Source organism: Rhinopithecus roxellana, chromosome 16 (genome assembly GCF_007565055.1).
Source record: "Rhinopithecus roxellana isolate Shanxi Qingling chromosome 16, ASM756505v1, whole genome shotgun sequence".
NCBI lineage: Eukaryota > Metazoa > Chordata > Mammalia > Primates > Cercopithecidae > Rhinopithecus > Rhinopithecus roxellana.
Genome location: NC_044564.1, coordinates 1,468,688 through 1,489,151, shown reverse-complemented (window position 1 = coordinate 1,489,151; position 20,464 = coordinate 1,468,688). Strand labels below are relative to the sequence as shown.

Below are 20,464 nucleotides of genomic sequence, written 5' to 3'. Positions count from 1 at the left end.
AATAAAACTGCTATAATCAATAATAATAATAATTACAAAGATGGAGCTAGCTAATATGTGAACTAGCACTTATGCTGTATGTAAAGTGGGGAGTGGGGGAGCCACTGGGTTGCAAGTGGACAACTGCTAGAGTAGAGAGATATGCTGGCATCTGAAATCCTACATGGCACAAAAACTATAGCATACAAATGTCAAAACTAAAACTTAGTATTTAATTTTTCAACTGTAAAACTATCTCATGCAGTCTCCTTATCTCAAGGTCAAATATAATTATTAGATGGCCAGATAATAGTTACATAGCATGCTGATGTTTACAAAGCATTTTCACATTTCATTTGATACCACACTTAAAAATATATTCACTTGGACTTGAATTCTGAAACTGAGATCCTCAAAAATCGTAAGATTGAATGCTACTTTTAAGAACTCAAAAAAAAAAGTCACAGTTTTGTTACAATGACAAGAGAATCTCTAAACAAATTTCCAGATTCCTAGCTCTACCTGAAATTTTGAACTGAAAGATAAAATGTTCTCAACTAAAAAATTTGTTTTAAATATCTCCAGTTAGGCCACCCACTGTTCCCTTTTTTTTTTTTTTTTTTTTTTTTTTTTTCTGAGACGGCGTCTCACTCTATTACCCAGGTTAGAGTACAGTGGCATGATGTCAGCTCACTGCAGCTTCGACCTCCCAGGAGCAGGTAATCTTCCTACCTCAGTCCCCTGAGGAGCTGGAACTACAGGTGCATGCCACCATGCCCAACTAATTTTTTGTATGCTGGTAGAGATGGGGTTTTGTCATGTTGCCCAGACTGGCCATGAACTGAGATCAGGTGATCTGCCCACCTCAGCCTCCCAAAGTGCTGGGATTATAGGCATGAGCCACCAGGGCCAGCCTCCACCTTCTATTTTCATAGACATTATTCATGGAAATTTAAAGCTTAAATAATAGAACTGCTTATAGAATTACCTTGGGTACCAACAATCTCCATGTGAAGATGGGCAAGACCACTCGCTGTGGACAGAGCAAGTTTTATCATTCCTTCCACAGTAACTGTGTATCTGTTTAAGTAATCAAAAAGGGATCCATGCTCATGATAATCTGACACCAACCAGAGCTGAGTCCAAGTGCCATTGTCTGTAAAACAGAATTAACATTTCAGTTGGGCTGTAACCCATTTATGATTTATATGTTCAAAGGTTATCACTTTTTACTCTCAATCCTGAGTCACACACTGCAATATAATGCCACCTTAAGTCTGTATGTATTTCCTTCACATTTTCTTCTACAGTTTGTTTTATACTTTTATGTACACATTCTTTAGTTCCTCAGAGTAAGCCCCTCTTCTTGAGATAAGGCAATAATAATTAATCCCATTTAAGAGACAAAGATGGTGACTTTCTTGAGTATTCACAGATAATTAGTATCAGAGTTGGCACTCTTAAGTGCCTAGAAAAATCTCTGGGTCGGGATGGGTGCTCAGTGGCTGTTCCTGGAAGGAGAGAAGTTAAAAAAAAGGAGGGGAACATAGAGGGAAGGAAGGAGGTGAGAAGAGTCCAGAGCCCAGTGTGGCCACAGAGGGAATGGAAGAGTATGGGACAAAACTGGAAGTGAGTTTCAATGAGAAATGACAAGCTTTAGTGACAGATTGTGTACACAGTTCACAAAGACGCAAGACAAGATGATTATGATTCCAAGGTTGCTAGCTTAGAAAAACAGAGATAGTGATACCTCTAACACATGGGGAAGCTGAAATAGGAACTGAAATGTCAGGAGAAAAGCTGGAAAAGCTGGGACTAAACTCAAACAACTAGGAACGTGGGTTCCAAAATTTCCTCTGTAAGCCAATACATGAGTTTAAAACACGTTTTCTCATAGGAATAATGGTAAAGATACTAGCTAGGCTCCTAGGCTAGACTGGTCCACGACAGTCTAATTTAACCTAGAAGCAGCTGGAGAAACCACATATTTAATTAAGCCACGAAGAAAAAAAAAGCATTACAACATTAGGAGACAGTACAATCTAGCAAAAGATACATGCTTAAGAGTCATTCTGACCTGGCTGAAATCCACAGCCTGCCTGTTACTGATACTTTCTTAGCCAAGGAGCCTCTGTTTCTCCTTTTACACAAGAATACGTCTTACTTTGTAAGACTGTTAAGATTTTAAAAAACAGAATACTAGATTCTTTAGGTAAGAAGTACATAAACTGTGCTCTTTCTCTCCCTGCTGGTTGTAAAACAAAAGAAAAAAATCCATATTGACAGTTTGAAACCACCTTCTATTTTGAAGGTATTTAGTTGAAGAAAACCAACTCTGATTAGAAGAGATTAAGAAAGGAATGGAAACTTTTCAGAAGATTCTGGAGGAGATTTCTGGGTACATTTAAAAGGACTTAGTATTAATTTGTTCTTCATGAACTTTATAAACTGATTCTGTCCAAACTCGCACCCTGGCTTTTCCTTGATATAGGCACATCAGTAGCTTATTTGCGTGCCTCTTAACCATTACTGAATTTTGAAAAGCTCACCAATACAAGAAACAAAGTGGAACGCAGGCAGACGGAAGAAAGGGAAATCGCAGGTTACGGACAAGGCAGAAGGAAGGTTATATATAAGGGGCCATACATACAAAGGGCTGCCGGGGTAGAATTAACTAAATCAGAAGATAAAGGAACTGGGGTGGAGGGACTAGGCTCACAGAAAGTACATTAACCGCTGACAAAGAAGAAAGAAGGGGAGCAGGGAAGAGCCAGTAGGGTTGGCTAGTTCCCATGGTGACCACCAGATGACAGCATCAGCTTGGTTAGAAGTACAGGGCACAAACTCACCAACATTTTGTGCTGCTGTGTTTGTAACTTGGAATGTGACAAAATCCAGACCCCGGTTGAGCTTTAAGCTTTCAGATGGAGATTTGAGACTTGCCAACATGGTAGAGTTTGAAACCACAAATGTGGCTATGTTCTTAAGGAAGAAATTCCCACTTACAGAATCAGTACCTTCATATGAACCAGTGAGAAGAGTAAGAGTTGAGAAAATAAAGACAACTATGAAGAAATAAAAGGAACGAAGAAAGTCTAGGGTCACCAAACATAGTAAATAAAGAAAAGGTTGTTTTAAGAGTTGGAGGAGGAAATAAATCGTGTTAGAGGCAGAAACGAAAATGAGAACTAAGGATTTGGTCAGACTGATTGCTATTTTTGTTTTTTGTTTTGTTTTCTGAGACGGAGTCTCTGTCGCCCAGGCTGGAGTGCAGTGGTGCAATCTCGGCTCACTGCAACCTCCACCTCCCGGGTTCAAGTGATTCTGTGCCTTAGCCTCCTCAGTAGCTGGTATTACAGGCACCTACCACCACGCCTGGCTAATTTTTTTGTATTTTTAGTAGAGATGGAGTTTCATCATCTTAGCCACGCTGGTCTTGAACTCTTGACCTCGTGATCCACCTGCCTTGGCTTCCCAAAGTGCTGGGATTACAGGCGTGAGCCACTGTGCCCGGCCTTTTTTTTTTTTTTTAACTTAAAGGCTATTGCACTGTCAGGTGCCACTGATAATTGCTACCTACATCCATCATATACATCACTGCCCCTGTCTTAAACACTATACACCTCCACATATGATGGAATAGGATGTATATAATATCCTTAGTATGTATTTTGAGAAAACCAATAAAACTCCAATTAGGTTTAGCTTCGAAATCTAACTACCAGTTTTTAGAAAAGATAGAAAAACAAGTTAAGAGACACTATGAAAATTCAATTAGCAAAATCCAGAATATGATAGGCCTTTCAGGACAAACAATCCAATTTCTTCAACAAATAAACTGCAAGAGGAGAAAACAGATGAAGGGGGGAACCTAAAGATTTTAAGACACATAAGAGAAATATCAACTAAATGCAACATGTGGACTTAGAATCATAGTTTGAATAAATAATTTTTTTAATAGGAGACAATTATAGAATTTGAACCTAACTGGGTATTTGATAACATTTTAAAAATTGACAATGGTAGTGTAGTTGTTTCATAAAAACATTTCCTCATCATTTGAAGATACAAATTACATTTTATAAGTGTTTACGGATGAAAACATGTTGTCTGGGACCAGCTTCGAATTAACACAATTAGGGCAGAATAGGTGGGATGAGACATCAATTATGATTGGCAGTGACCTGACAACTGTTGAAGCTGGACAATGAGGGATCACTGTAACTACTTTGCTTTTCTACATACTGGAAATTTTCTCCAAATAAAAGTTTAAAAAAAAAAAAAAAAAAAAAAAAGCAGTACATGCTTGTAAATAAATTTGAAACCCCAGAGAAGCTGAAAGAAATATCATAAAAATCACCCATAATTACCAACTGAGGTTAAACACTGTTAATATTTGAATAAATAAATATTGCTGAAGTAAATGGAAGGTGAGAGAAGGAAAAAGATGACTACAGGTCTGGCTAAGCTAAGAGATAATGACAGCATTTTTTTTTTTTTTTAACAGGAAAGCTTGGAAATATATTTGATTCAAGGGTAGGGATGATAAGAGTGGAGCTGAAACACAAGTCTCTGACAGAGGCAGTAAAAATAGGAATCATGGGGGCTGGGTGTGGTGGCTCACACCTGTCATCCCAGCACTTTGGGAAGGTGAGGTGGGTGGACCACGAGGTCAAGAGATGGAGACCATCCTGGCCAACATGGTGAAACCTCATCTCTACTAAAAATACATACATTAGCTGGGCATGATGGTGCCCACCTGTAGTCCCAGCTACTCAGGAGGCTGAGGCAGGATAACCACTTGAACTCAGGAGGCAGAGGCTGCAGTGAGCTGAGATTGCGCCACTGCACTCCAGCCTGGCTACAGAGCGAGACTCCATTTCAAAAAACAAAACAAAACAAAACAAAAAGTAGGAATCATGGGCATAATGGTATTAACGGAAGCTCAGAAAGTGGCAGCAGCACAGTCTAAGGTCACTGCTTGCAGTCCCCACTCATTCTGACTCCCCACTGACAGGCTTCCTTCCTTCTTCAGCATCTGACCTGATGCTGCGCCTCAGGAAAAAGCATTATAGGCAAAAAAGTGTTCGCACGGTTACCAATGGCAGGGTGGCTGAAGAAACAATTTCTCTCTTTAATTGAGTTTGCCAAAAGAGTCATCTATTTAGCCCTTGGCAACTTAGAACACTGACAAGTTATTTGTACTCTCCCCTTAAATAAGTTCAATAGTCTATATTGAAACACTCTACTGGTCAGGAAGAGATTAAAAGGAAACGACTATCTAAGCCCTATTCTCAAAATTTTGAGCAAGTTTATGTATCTTTTCCATATCATGACTACTCTCAATAACTAACTGCCCTAAACTAAACCAACGAAGTATATGGCTTTTTAAAATAGCTCTTTTACATTTTATAAAACAATAAGAGATTTTAGGAATGTTATCAAGAGTCAAGAAAATCTTTAAGAAGTTCCTAGTTCTAAAAGTTACTAATATATTGTATTTGACTTAACGGGTCTAATCTACATGACAGACATCTATTTCTCATCTACTTTGATGATGGTTAGTCACCATATCTGAAAAGACTTAAAGAGATCTTGTTATATATAACATAAGGAAAAGCAAATGTTACAGACCTTTATTGTCTGCTGCTATAAATCCCAGGATGTTTTCATGACGTAACATTACAGTTTGATAAATCTCTGCCTCACGGAACCATGAACGTTCTTCTCTAGAAGAGAATATCTTAACAGCAACTTCTTCTCCCCGCCACTTTCCTCGCCACACTTCTCCAAATCGACCTTTGCCAATGCTTTCTTGTAACACAATAGTTCTCGCAATTGTCCTCTGAACAAGCAATGGTAAACCTAAAGGTAAAAATAAATAGTACTCAACACAATCAACAATATTACATGTTTCAAACATCCTGATAGGCATAAAGAGTGACCCAGAAAGCTGACCCTTTAAGCTATCCTTTTAGCAACTTATCTCACTGGGGAGATATGTATTTTATTTGCAATAAAATAACTAATTAAAAAAGGAAAATAAGATAATAAATATAATAAAAGAATCCAGAAACTTGTGCTGGAGGGTCAAGGTAGGCTTTGTAAAAGTCAGTTGAATTTTGACTATCCCTTAAGTACGGTGGTTAGGCAGGAAGAATGTACAGGCAAAGGAAGAGAGAAATGAATGACATATGTTTAGGGAAGCAGCCTGGGCAATCAAAGAGAGGATGTATGTGGCAAAGCCGTGAAAGAGAAAGTAAGCTGTCACCAGAAGATGAAGAGTACTGAATACCAAGCTCAAGATAACCAATGAGAACTTTAGGTAAAAGAACTTCTAAAAGATTTCTGAGAAAAAGGGCCATGGCTGGAAGCAAGATAATTTTAAAATCTTATTTTAGAAAGATGAATCTGGTAACTGTTTCATTGACGGGAAGAAAAAAGGATGTGAACACAGTAACACAGAAGTAAATCTGGCTTTTTAATAAATCAGTAAGAATCACCACAGAAACTATTTCAAGGAAAGCAATTTACTTGCTAACAACTGGCTACATAGGCAACACTAGTATCTTGAAGAACAAGGCTAAGTAACTTACCTTGGTAATGCAGCACTGTTTTTCCACTAATTGAACTTGGCTTTCTCCAAAATATGTATGTTTAAGTATTGCCATACTTATTTCATTTAAAAGGGTTTACTAACTTACCTGCAACATTTAAGTGTCACTATATGTAAGACAGTAACCTAATATCCTATCCCCCATCTGGTAAGTGTCATTTTAAATTACATTGACACTAACAAAGAAAATGCCAGTGTACATCATGTTCCTCACTAGCATCTTATTTATACAATCTATGTACACATAAATTGGTGTCATTTATAATCTATACTCAAAGCTGCTTGCTAGATCAAATTAACCCAATGACAGTAAATGAAATTATCTGCTCTCTTTGGTTCCCTGATGTGAAATGCTTATAAATCCAAACGTTAAATCTTTAAAGTGATCAGAAGCTCTTCTTCTTAAGTTTCTTAAATGGGTCCTTTCTTCCTTTTGCTCTACCCTCCCGACCTCCTATAAAGTAGTTAGCAGTCTAACTATAAATGTTTGTGTTTATAAGGAGGCTGCCAGTGAGAAACAGATCTGTCTGAAATCCTTATTTAAATCATAGAGCTCTTTCACACTATGAATAATCAATTCTAATTATGTCGTTTAGTGTAGATACTAATTTACTACATTTTATGAAGCCTTGTAGAGGGCCACACCACAGACTTAAAAGTACATCTAAGAGTTAATTTCAGGAGATTAATCTGGAAATGGCAAAGGCAAGTAATGAAAAAGAAAAAGGAATCACAAACACGAATTCTGAAAACACCTGATAGGTTCAGGACTTGTGTAAATGGTATGGTCAAGAAAGGCCAACAGGACAAGGAAAGTTTTTGTCTTCCCCTTTATCACTAGATTCTAGATGTCAATTAAAATTAAAAAGCAAATCTTGATCCACTGTATTATCTATATTGGGTTACTTCACATGAATAGTTGAGCATTTTTAAAAAGTTAACAATTGGCCAGCACAGTGACTCACAACTCTAATCCCAGCACTTTGGGAGGCTGAGGTGGTTGGATCGCTAGAGGTCGGGAGTTTGAGACCAGCCTGGCCAACATGATGAAACCTGGTCTCCACTAAATGTACAAAAATTAGCTGGGTATGGTGGTACACGCCTGTAATCCCAGCTACTCAGGAGGCTGAGGCAGGAGAACTGCTTGAACCCGGGAGGTGAAGACTTGCAGAGAGCTGAGATCACCCCGCTGCACTCCAGCCTGGGCAAAAGAGTGAGACTCCGCCTCAAAAACAAACAAACAAAAAAAGTAGCAATTTTCTTCTAAAGATAAAACGAAATAGGCCTAATTTAGATCTCTATATTCTCTGCTCTACTCTTCTGTACCTTTAGAACTCTTTGAGAGAAAACTTCAAAAGGGAAACAGGGACTCCACAGCTTCACATGCAGTGAACAGGAAATAAGACCTGAACAACATGCATATATTACAAGAGCTCCTAAGCTGCACAAGCTATAATGAACACTGGCCTAGAAGACTCACTATCAAAAGCTGGCATATATGCACATGTGCACACTCACACACTTGGGGTACAGCTGCCAGAACCCAACTCTTCATTGTATTCCCTGAAGTACCCAAGTTAAAAGCACGGTCTTCAGAGGTAGAGATAGGGCCTTTCCTTAATTATGGTCACAGTACTGAGTAATGAACACATGAATTCAGAATGTGAAATGCTTATACCTTTTCCTCAATTAAAGAAAGAACTAAAACAAAGTATTATAAACACACAGTTTACTTACTCACAGGCACTACTCTCATGCCTAAGGTGGCATTAAGGATTTATAATGAATAGAAGGGAAACAGATGGCATTTTCTGCTATTATTCACCAGAAGATGGCTTCTGCCTGGATAGGTTTGGAGAGAATTCAGTACATAATGAACTATGACAGGCAAAGGAGGCCTTAAACTAAGTTTTGTAAAATGTAGTCAACTGATAATGTATGTTAGATTTTTCTTCCAAGTATGTTTTCAATAAGAGTAACACTTGTTATTTGGACATAACTTTACAATTTACCAAGCGCTTTCATGCCAACATTTTGTCTTGCTTGAACTCACAACAACCCAATGATGTGCACAAAGCAGAGTCCATCACTTTTCATTTTAAAGATGAAATAACTCAAGCATGAGACATTGGTTAACTCCCCAAAGCTACAGAGCTAGCAAGCAATGCAGACAAGTTTTTGCAGGGTAAGGCATAAAAAGAGGGAGAGAAGCTTTCAGAGAACAGAGAGCTATGGTCCCTCATGGATCTAGAAATATATATATATATATAATGGAAACAGAATTATTTCATTCTTTTTCATGTTTATCTCTTAAAAGGTTAATGAAGATATTCTTATTCAGTAATCAACTATCACCCACCCACCAATTCCTTTAATCAGTTAGGTGGGCTTATTCCATTGTGGCAAGTGGCATGAGCTGCTGTCTTTCCAGAGTGTACAAGATAACAGGTCTGAGGGATTAATTCCAAATGATCTGAAGCCATCCTGATTTTCTGTGGCTCTGGTCCTTGATTATGACAGTCTTGCGCAGGATTACTTCTAGAATGAGCAAAATCTTTTTGAAGATCTGAACTGAGAATAAATGGGAAGTCCCAGGAAAGCTCTAAAATAACCTCTGTCCACCACTCCTCCCCAAAGACTATCACACCTTCAGTACTAAGATGGCTCCATCTAAGTCCAAACTCTCATTGTCTTCCTTGCACAAGTGTTTCAGGAATCCCTAAGCTTGCCTTCTGACCTGAGCTCCAGTGCGAGCCTGTATGTGTCCTAGCAGTCAAGGAGAGAGTTCTCTTATTGAATACATACGGCCAAATTCTACAGAAGAATAATTCAGGTAATAAAATCAGTTTCTTCATTCTTAAATGAATGGATATGCAGACATAACAATATATATTCATTTCCTTAAAATAAATAGACATTTGTCATTATATGAGCTTTCTGCAACATTAGATATAATTTTATGCTCAACTTCTGCTTTAATATTCCTTTAATATCACTCAATTATAAAATTAGTGAATTTTTTTTTGAGATGGAGTCTCACTCTATTGCCCAGCCTGAAGTGCAGTGGCACGATCTCAGCTAATTGCAACCTCCACCTCCCAGGTTCAGGCGAGTCTCCTGCCTCAGCCTCCCGAGTAGCTGGGACTACAGGCGCATGCCATTATGCCCGGCTAACTTTTTTGTATTCTTAGTAGAGATGGGGTTTCACCAAAATTAGTGAAATTTTCACTATATATGCTTTCCAAATTTTCACTTTATTCATGAATTTAGCCCTTATTTGAAGACGACTCATACTTTTCAAAGGATAGTATATCTCATTTAAAAGTCTTAACAAACCACTTGAAGTGTTTTTATCAGCAGTATGGGTTCCATATTTTTGATGAAGAAACAGAAGCCCAAAGAGGAAACATGTTTTAACCAAGGTTATACAGCCAATCAAAGACAAAACTTGCTTGGGAACCTAGATCTATTTATCCTTAGCCAAGTGTCAAATTCTAAAAACACAGGGGATAGGAGTGTTCCTCTCTTAATACTTTTCCAAACCATATGCAAGAAAAAGTAGAAGATAACGCCCCTTCAGTTTAAATATGAAGCACTGCTATGCCAAAATCCACCTTGGGATGACTCTGACAATTAGCTCATCTACTTCTGATGCCACAAACATCAACAAATAGAACTGGGAAAAGCAAACCTCATTAGGGGCCAAAACTACATTAAATAAGAAGGTGATTAGACATTTTTCTGAAGTGAGAAAATGACGTAAGAGTTCATTAGTTTAATTTTAAAAAACCAGGCCTGTACAAAAGACAATTTCATATAATGTTTAAAAAGCAAATAACCTTCACAATTCTGAATACATTTTTGTCATGCCTGTTTTCAAATATAAACATCAGGCTGCTAAACAATCCTGAATAGAACGGGTTAGTTGCAGATCATTTGAACATCTCTGAACTTCAGCTTCATCTATATGAGAATAATTGTTCTTATCCCTTCTACCTCACAGTGATGAAAAGCATATTAGATCATACAAGTGAGAACGCTTTGAAATTTATACCACCATGGAGCTGACTGACTTGTTTTAACAGTTTAAGTAAGTTCCAATCTATTTTAAACCAGCCACAGTCATATATACATCAAGCTTAAAGATTTTTGTAAGTTTCAAACCTGGAATATAATTTATATTATCTCACATTCTAACAAGTTGGCTTATTAGCAAACTAATAAAATAAGTATCACTTAATTTTAAAAAGACGTCTTAGGAAAAAGGAGAAACAATTAATTACATTACCTGAGCCAGAACCTGATGTTGTCATATCATAAATTAAGTCTTTCAACGTGGTGCCCTCTGAAATAAAAGGGCGATCTAATGAAGGGTCCTCTTCATTTGGCACTCGATGGTGAATGACAGTGCGATTGTGGCAGATATATACCATCAACATGAGTGAGATGCAGACAAAGCACACTGGTCCAGCAATGACAGCTGCCAGTTCCACGGGACCAAGGCCAGGTGACGACTTTACTGAAAAAGGGCCTTGAGTGAAATAAACATCAACAACAACAAAAACACTGTAGGTGGCAACCCCCATTTTCCTAATCCTACACAATTCCTGCAGCTGGCCACTGCCACCACATAGCCAAAGAGCCTCATTACAGCAGTTTATAGGGCTCAAACCCAGAACAAGTGAATCATTCAGTCTTCTCCCACTAGGCCTCCTTTCATGCACACCAGCTCTGTCAGCACCCACTTACTCCTTCTGTACTCTTCAGCCATCATTACAAGGCCAGCTGCTACCAATATCATAGTACCTTCCCCACTTATCACATCAGGTCAGTAATACCAATAACCTGTAACAACACCCATTAACGTCTCCTTAAAAATCATATATATTTTTTAAAGTATGTTTGACTTGTCTTCTTGTTCCAAGGCCAGTACATGCTCATAGCAGGAAAAACAAACAAAAATATCAAAACAAACAAAAAAACACACACATCTTCACTCCCAAACAACTCACATTTTAATATATATATCTCCACCAATTTTTTTTTTTTTTTTTTTTTTTTTTGAGACAGAATTTCACTCTTGTTGCCCAGGTTGGACACAGTGGTGTGATGTTGGCTCACTGCAACCTCCACCTCCCAGGTTCAAGCAATTCTCCTGCCTGAGCCTCTCAGGTAGCTGGGATTACAGGCATGTGCCACCATATCTGGTTAACTTTTGTATCTTAGTAGAGACAGGTTTCACCATGTTGCTCAAGGCTGGTCTCGAACTCCTGACCTCAAGTGATTCACCCACTTTGGCTTCCCAAAGTGCTGGGATTACAGGCATGAGCCATGCCCAGCCAATAGCTCCACCAGTTTTTTAAAGGCAGAACATATATATATATATATATTTTTAAACAGTTTGCATATATATACATTTTATTCTATCTTAACCTCCTGAACTTTTAAGTCCAGATCATTTTCTTGTAACTTCCATTAATAATTAAAATTTTCTGGTTGTTTCAGAAAATTACAATTATTTTGACATTCATCCTGAGTCTTACTGGTTTACTACTTACCACCATTTCTTTCATACCACATCTTTCCCATTTTTGAGATCTTCAGTAGATTAATCTCTTATCATACAGAATCCTATTTCTAGTAATTTCCTTCAGGAACAGTCCATGCGTCCTTGTACACTGAACTTGTGGCAAGAAGGCTGTTGCCTTTGTATATGAAAAATCTTGGCCTATTTAAAGAATTTTAGGTGACTACAAAAATGTTCCATTTGCCCTCTGATATTTAAGCAGAAAATCTGAACCTTTTTTTTTTTTTTGCCTTTTATAGGTAACCAATGTTTATGTGTGTTAAATGCTTATATAATTCTTTTATTTTTAAAACTGATACTTTTTATTATATGTGTTTGGATTAATATTTTTTCATTAATTTTGCCTGGTATTCTGTCTTCTTTCTAGTCTCATGCCTTTTTCTGGAATTCTGATAATAAGCATATTGGATCATCTAAATCTGTTCCCTATATCTCTTAATATGCTCACCAACTGTCTTTTCTCTGAATTGTAACACAATTTCTTAAGCTTGTCCCAAACTTGACTACAAAATTATGGCATCCAGTCTGTTGTTCGCTCTCAACAGTGCATTTTCAAAAACATTCATCAGTTGGGCCTTTCTTCTGAAAGCAACCTTTTACAACTGTGAAATGTGCTCATTTCATAGTGAATAACTGAAAATAGACCCTGGACTGTTTGAAAGTTCCTCCCTATCATGTGGTAAACCTATTTCATAGGATGACATCTAATCTATCTAGTTCAGACTACTTCTTTTGAACTCCTAACTTTTCATTGGTAATTTTTTGCTGTTTGCTTATCCTAGAGCTGGAAATGAGAAGTTTATATAAGTTAATTAGAAATATGAGAAATGAGTTGACTTCTTCACAAGGTTTTATAAATCTCTATTCAGATATTTCAAGCTCAAATGATGGAAATGGGAAATTCTGGAATTATCCTTTTATTTGTCACATTATAACTGCAGATGCTTTCATCAAAGTCACAAAGACATTGTAGTCTGACCAACGCTTACCACGGGAGAGCTGCATTATCATGGTGAACAGGTGGAGGACTGGCCTTTTCCTTCTGTGCTACAGCAGTGCTTCCTCCTTTAATTAGCACAAGGCCTGGACCAACTCTGAGTGGAAAGTGAGCAACTGTGTCTGCTCCTCTGAGCACTGAAGCCAGGTGCTTCCTAAAAGGGAACTGAGAATCCGCTCGTACCTTCACCTCACCCCCAATCCTTTGTCTAAGTTATTGGTTGGACTTTTCAATGACTAACCTTTCTTATTAGTTATTGATCCTATTCTTTACCAGTCTGGTGTCATCTGTACTGTAAATTGCAGAATTGCAGAAGTTCCTCACAAGTGTTGGCATGTGGGTGGTATTCTACCATTAATTCCACTAGCATTAACATAGGTTGCCCTCATTTTTATATTCCTTTGGGATCTGGGGAAAGAGGTAAGAGTTAAACACATGTGCTCAGACTTCCATATTAAACCGGAATCTTAAAATTAAAAAGTTTATGAAGCCTTCAAACTACTGGTTCTGCCAGGAAATTTTACTTATTTACTTATTTAATTATCTTTTTTTTTTTTTTTTTTGAGACACAGCCTCACTTTGTCACCCAGGCTGGAGTGCAGCGGCACAATCTCGGCTCACTGCAACCTCTGCCTCCCAGGTTCAAAGATTCTTGTGCCTCAGCCACCCAAGTAGCTGAGATTACAAGCATGTGCCACCATGCCCAGCTAATTTTTGTTATTTTAGTAGAGATAGCGTTTTGCCATGTTGCCCAGGCTGGTCTCAAACTTCTGGCCTCAAGTGATGTGCCCACCTTAGGCTTTCCAAAGTGCTGGGATTACAGGCATGAGCCACCAGCCCCGGGAAATTTTAAATGTAAACTACAGGTGAAGGACCAAAATTCTAGAAATCATGTATAATTAATTTATGCATAAAGATCATAAAACAAGCTGAAATTACAAAATGAAAACATCTAGACTACTTAGTGCTGCTCTGAATTACCACTCATTAAAAGACTGCTGATTGCTTTAAAAGACAGGAGCATTATATAAGGAAGAAGAAATTCACTCTGAGAACAAAGTAAAGACAATCTGAAGATGTTGTTGTGGGCTTTGTCAGAGTTTGCTTTTATCTATCCTTTTAGGTATAACAGATGTCAGAGGAAGTTCACCCTGGAACAACCTTCTTAAACAACACACACCCAGGAGGCAGGATCTTGGCTACTCTTATAAGTCTGTAACAATGGACAAGCCACTTCTTGCCTCTAAACGGAATGAGTTGGATTAGACAACTTCTATGATCCCTTCCAGTTCTAAAGTCACAGAGTATGAAGAGTTTTTCTTGTAGTATCTAGGAAAAAAATTTTATAGAACAACTTACCAGTAGTTGGAAGTTCTATTTTATTGCAATGGTCCTGATTGCAGCAATATGTTGTAGTCACAGACCCAGTTTTTGAAGAGGGTGCACAAACAAATGGCCTATCTGGAGGAATTAAGTCAATTTCAGCTATACACATGCTGTTGTGTATAACTTTGTCTGTGGTCTCTGTGACAGAGACAAAGCAGAGCCCATCTGTCACACAAGTAAAATTGTCTTTTGTACAGAGGTGGCAGAAACACTGTAATGCTGGAAAAAGAGAAAGATTCTATTAGAAAAAAATCTCAAGGTTAACAGTTTGAAATTATCCAGTATTCACTCTAATAATACATTCTTGATCCTATGATCACACAACTTCTATGCACTGTTCAAAAAAACAACTATTCGTTGCTCTTAGAAGTTTCAAATTATATTAAAAACCACACACATGTGGAAGCCCAAGGAAATGTAGTAACACTTGGATCCAGGTTTTTTCCTGAAGTTTTTTGCTTCCACGTATAGAAAAATTTTGTTATGTTCAATTTCATCAAAGCAAGGCAAGCATTTGCCTTCCCATTAGAAACAAAGTACATTTAAATTTGTAATGGTTATACTTTTTTTTGTTTTGTTTTGTTTTTAACCAGCCCCAAACTAAACATTCACATACTCCTCCTTTGAGAAGCAATGCATGAAAACACTACCACCCATTAACTGTAGGCTAATGCCATTTCAGTGGCTTTCTGGGTAATGGAGTAACGGAAACAGATTTGTACTGAGCCAGACACTCCCTATTCCCCTTGGTGCAAACCCTAAAAAAGACATGTGTATTCTGGCCAGGACTGGGGCATTCTCTTAATGAAGCCAAGCAGACTACACCCATAACAATACATACATGCTCCAACCACACAGGCAACCTAACTACAAAAATGACTGGCGGCAAAACACTAGCTTCATGCCCACTTGTATCTACTTGATCTTTATGGCTCAACCCCAGGAGTAACCTCTTGAGGGAAGTCTTCTAATTATCACCAACACCTTCTCATACACACAGATACACCTTCAACCATGCTCTCTGATGAAGTTAAGTGCTCTCCAAAACACACACTGCTTACCAGAATTGCTATTTTTCTTTCTCCTATGAAACTGTAAACTCCTTGAGGCCAGATACCTGTATTAGTCATTCCTGTCAATCTGCCATCTAACACCATGCCTCATGCACAGCAGCATTCAAAAAATACTTGTTGAATCACAATGATAGAATTGGTGCATAATTTCACCATGGTCACATGAAACTGCAAAGCAGACATGTTCTTAAATCTAAACATTCCAATTACTTGTTGGAAGGGAAAAAAGTCTGAGTACATGGAATGGCCATCTATGACGAGAGCAGGGAGGTACACTGTATCTAGAAAAGGAGTGGCTAGGCAGACAGGGGCAGGATAGACAGAGCTAACTCCCTGAACAGCTAACTTGCTGTACAAGAAAGGGTTAACTCAGCAGGACTGAGTTGCTCAAACCCTGCATATTCCCAAGACTTGTCTTCAAAACTGGCCTTGGCTGGCTCTTAGTAGATGAGTTCTGAACCTCTGGAATATTCTCCCTGATAAGAATATTTCTGTATGCCTGAGGCCTTGGGTTGCATGGTACCAATGCCGTCAGACAGCTTATTCTAACAATGTGATTTACAGTGAACACCTATTACTTCTAGGGGCAGGGTAGGAGAAGTCTGAGGGGCTGAAGCCTGTCGTGCAGGTGCTGCAAGCCTAAGTGACTGACCAACAGTAAAAACCCTGGACACCAAGGCTCAAGTGAACTTCCCTGGTTGACAACTTCGTGCATGTTGTCACATATTGTTGTTGAATTAAGGCCATCTATGTTATGCCACTGGAATGGGACACCTGGAAACTTGTGCCTGAATTCTCCTAGACTTCACCCCGGGTGCCTTTTCCTTTTGCTGATGTTAATCTGTATGATTTTGCTGTAATAAACTATAACCATGACTCTAACAGCTTTTCTGAGTCTGTGAGACCTTCTAGCAAATCCAGTCTGAGCGTGGCCCTGCAGACTTCCAACTCACTTGCTAAACTCAAATTCAGGAATGTCAGGTTTTCCTCAAGTGGCTGTTTCTTGGTTGCCGGCTTAATTCATATACTTGTCTATTATCTTTACAGACCAGTAAAGTTTTACCTTAATCATTTAAAATGCTTTCTTTATTCATAGACAGGTCAGCTATTTGCTTCCTAAATATGAAAGAAACTCAAGAAAATTACAAGAAAGAGACACAATCGTAATATATATATATTTTTTCTTTGAGACGGAGTCTCGCTCTTTCACCCAGGCTGGAGTGCAATGGCACGATCTCGGCTCACTGCAAGCTCCTCCTCCTGGGTTCATGCGATTCTCCTGCCTCAGCCTCCCTAGTAGCTGGGACGACAGGTGCCCGTCACCATGCCCGGCTAATTTTTTAGTAGAGACGGGTTTTCACCGTGTTAGCCAGGATGGTCTCCATCTCTTGACCTCATGATCCTCCCGCCTCAGCCTCCCAAAGTGCTGGGATTACATGCATGAGCCACCGCACCCAGCCTTGTAATATATTTAAAGACTGCTAAAAGAGATAGTAACTATTCATGACAATGTGTGATGGTGATGGCTGTCTGGGTATAATTTCCTAAGGAGGAATTCTGAACCAGGAATTCATGGAGTGGCTTCAGAGGTACATGAATCCCATAAAACTATAAGCCAAATGTTATATGTATTTACATTTTCAAGGAAAAGCTTTCAAAATCACTCACAAAGGAGTCTGTGACCCACAGAGCATTAAAACTACCACCATAGGAGATTGTCATAATTCTCTCCTAAATCCTCTTTACGCATGATTAGTCATTCAACCCATGTTTTCTAAGCATTACTTTCATCAGTTACTCTACCAAAAGCTTAGTACACAAAGATTAATAACTAATGCTCACAGCCCTTGAAGCGCTCCAATGACAAGTGAAGGAGAACACTGTAATACAATGTGGTAACCACTATATATAAAAAATATTGCCCTGAACATTCTCCCAGTTCTCAGATCACTGTGGCTCGCCTATGTTGATGAGATAAGGGCTAAACACCTAGTCTAACAAGACTTTTAGTTTGGGGTTCCAACTTACTTCTCACGTGATAAATGCTATCTAGGGCCACACACCTCTCACCATTACAATAATCATGTCTTTCATGACCTTGGTCTTTACATATAACATCTCTCTGTCTAGTTTAAACCTATCTCCTTATCTGACTCATCCTTTAAGACCCTATTTCAACAGGACCTTTTCCATGATGTGCTCTAAATCTCGCCCTTACCTGCACAATAATTGGTAGCTCCTTTCGATATGTTCCATAGTGCTCTTTGCATACCTTTAGAACAGCGCAAATCAATCTATTTATAGCTTGCTGTTAAAGTGTCTTTCATTGCCTTAGGAAGGGCCAAGCTTGTTTTGTTTTTCACATCTCTGAATCCTGGTTCCTTAGGTAGTGATCAGAAAAATACTTGCTAAAATAATGCTTCCCAAATATACTGGGAGAAAAAAGGATGTGTAAGTTGGGTACAAGTTTTGAAAAAATATTTTCGTTCCAAAAGATAATCTAAAAACAAGAATAAACATTCAAGATCATGAGTAGCCACTGTCTCAACACTGGCACTAGGCTTTTACTGCTGCTGCTTCAGTTGTGTGAAGATCCCCTTCAGGCCAAATGTCCTTGCGGCACACTACACACAGCATAAGTTTCATAGTCATTGTAAAAGAAAGAGTAAAAAATAAAGGGAATTTGAATCGAGCACATGGCAATATAGGCATGGCATGCATATTCAAAAGCCAATAGCCTAACAGCCAATACCATATATGCACTTTATTATATGCAAGTGTTATATGGGTCCTATATGTGTAGTACAATTTGCAAACATTTGTTAGCAGTAAATATAATTGTAGATATGTCATGTTTTTCCATTCTCATTTCCAGCAATAACTGGTTTAGAAAATCATGTAATGAAGATTTCAATAATGTCAAAATATTAACCTTATCTTCCAATGAACAAAATGGATGACATCTCAGTAAAACTTACAAGCCTGTATTTGAGGAATGCTCGCTGGCAGGTGTTTTGGTTAGGTATGATGTCTCCTCCCGAACTTAACAACAAGGCCTTGAAGTCATTAATACCCTCCTGCATAACATTACTGATGAGAAGAGGCACTACTCACAGCTTGTATTATCACTGAAGTTAAAACACAGAAACAGATTTAAAATGGAATTAGACCTAAAGCTATTTTTTTCTACTGCGAAACCTAAACATCATCTGTCACATGGAATAAATGTATTCATTTGAATTTTGTTTTTTTTTTTGTTTTGTTTTGTTTTGTTTTTGTAGTTGTCTTTGTATTTAATTTGCAGATTTGGTTTATAGTGGTATATGAGCCAAGAACATAAGGGTTTTATATCTAGTTTCATGTCTACAGAATTTAAGTAACATTATGAAAAATACACTCTGTACTTCTCCTTTCAAAGAGGTCATTACATTACGGTAAATTTGAAAAAGTCAGTGCTAAACGGTTTCTCTTAACTAGTCTTTCAATAAGAAGAAGTCACTAGACAAATAAAAACATCACGATAACACAAAGCTTAACTAGGTAAATATTTCTCTCTCCAGGGAATTAAAAAATTCCACTTCACCACTTGAAAACAGTCTTGATTGACCACAAGACTGCTGTTATGTGATACGGCAAAATCATTTAGGGAAAAACTAAAACAGGAACTTAATTTTTTCCATGAACATATGAGTTTTAATTGCCATTTTTTTAAAAAAAATTCAAATTTATTTTATTGATAGATTTGGCCCCTGGCTCCCCACCCGCCCCCCTTTTATTCAACTAGGTTTTTAATTTTTAAATGCATATATAGGGCAAAATTTCAATCTAAAAAATGTATACGATGACATCTCCTTCCACCAGTCCAAAGCCCAAGTTCTCCTCACTCCGCAACACATCACCTTGACTCTTTCATTTGATTCTGCAATTATTCACTAAGCATCTCTATATGCCAGGAACAGTGTGGGCTATGAGGTGTAGAGATGAATAAGACAAGGAAGGTATTAGAACTTGAGTAGTTCACTAGGGTGCAAGAGAAAGGCATTAAACAGATCATTAAAATCCTGAGTCCTGAGGAGAATGATCAAAGTGTTTCTACTCAGGTGTCGTAGAAGAGATTATCAAGAAAAGCTGCACCAGCATTCAAGTCAGAACTTGGAGAATACATACAATTTGTTAGATAGATGAGGGTGAGAAAGCTTTCCTCACTGGGTTTTCCTTCTCAGTGGCAGGATTTCATCCTTATTGGCTGGCATACCAAGTAAGATGATCAAATTTAAATTGTTCAAGATGCTAACCACCACATTTTATTTCATCAGGAAAATGAACATAATACCTTTCTGACCTATTTCATCACCTGATTGAGCTAATCAAATGAGATACTGTACATTATTAACACATTTGGAAACTAACATAAACGATTACATAAACACACAGAATTATCCCATATGATAAATGGCATTGTTCCCATGTGGTTTTTATTCACAGCCACCAAAGGTAAACTTCTTCCCAAAAGGAGTGACAAAATTCCACTGTAGAATCCCAGACTAACAGAACCACATGAAACTTTGAATATCATCTAGGCAATTCAGTTCCGTCATTTTATTAATGAAGAAACCAAAACGTAAGAAAACCAAAACGATTTTAAAAATTTTAAAAAGAAAACCAAAAAACCAAAATGATTTATACAAATATTCTACCCAGATTACAGGTAGATGTGAATCCTCACTATATTCTCACCAGCCCACAAGTAAAATCTATGCAACTATTTGCTGTACCACTATCCCCATGCTAAGTAACCCTAAACTTTAAAGACTCCCAGGTGGACC

The 20,464-nt window shown here is 38.0% G+C and overlaps 1 protein-coding gene across 2 annotated transcripts in view; it reads right to left on the bottom strand.

The window, feature by feature from the left end:
* Positions 1-20,464, bottom strand: part of TGFBR1 (transforming growth factor beta receptor 1) — a 50,059-nt gene that overhangs the window by 10,423 nt on the left and 19,172 nt on the right. The window contains exons 2-5 of one of the 2 annotated variants that reach the window (XM_030919454.1): positions 14,539-14,784; positions 10,884-11,114; positions 5,614-5,844; positions 968-1,135 (exon numbers count right to left, since the gene is read on the bottom strand). In XM_030919454.1, the coding sequence (XP_030775314.1) occupies positions 968-1,135; positions 5,614-5,844; positions 10,884-11,114; positions 14,539-14,784 (876 nt within the window). Of the gene's footprint in view, positions 1-967; positions 1,136-5,613; positions 5,845-10,883; positions 11,127-14,538; positions 14,785-20,464 lie in introns of both variants that reach the window. The other variant, XM_030919453.1, reaches the window with a different exon arrangement.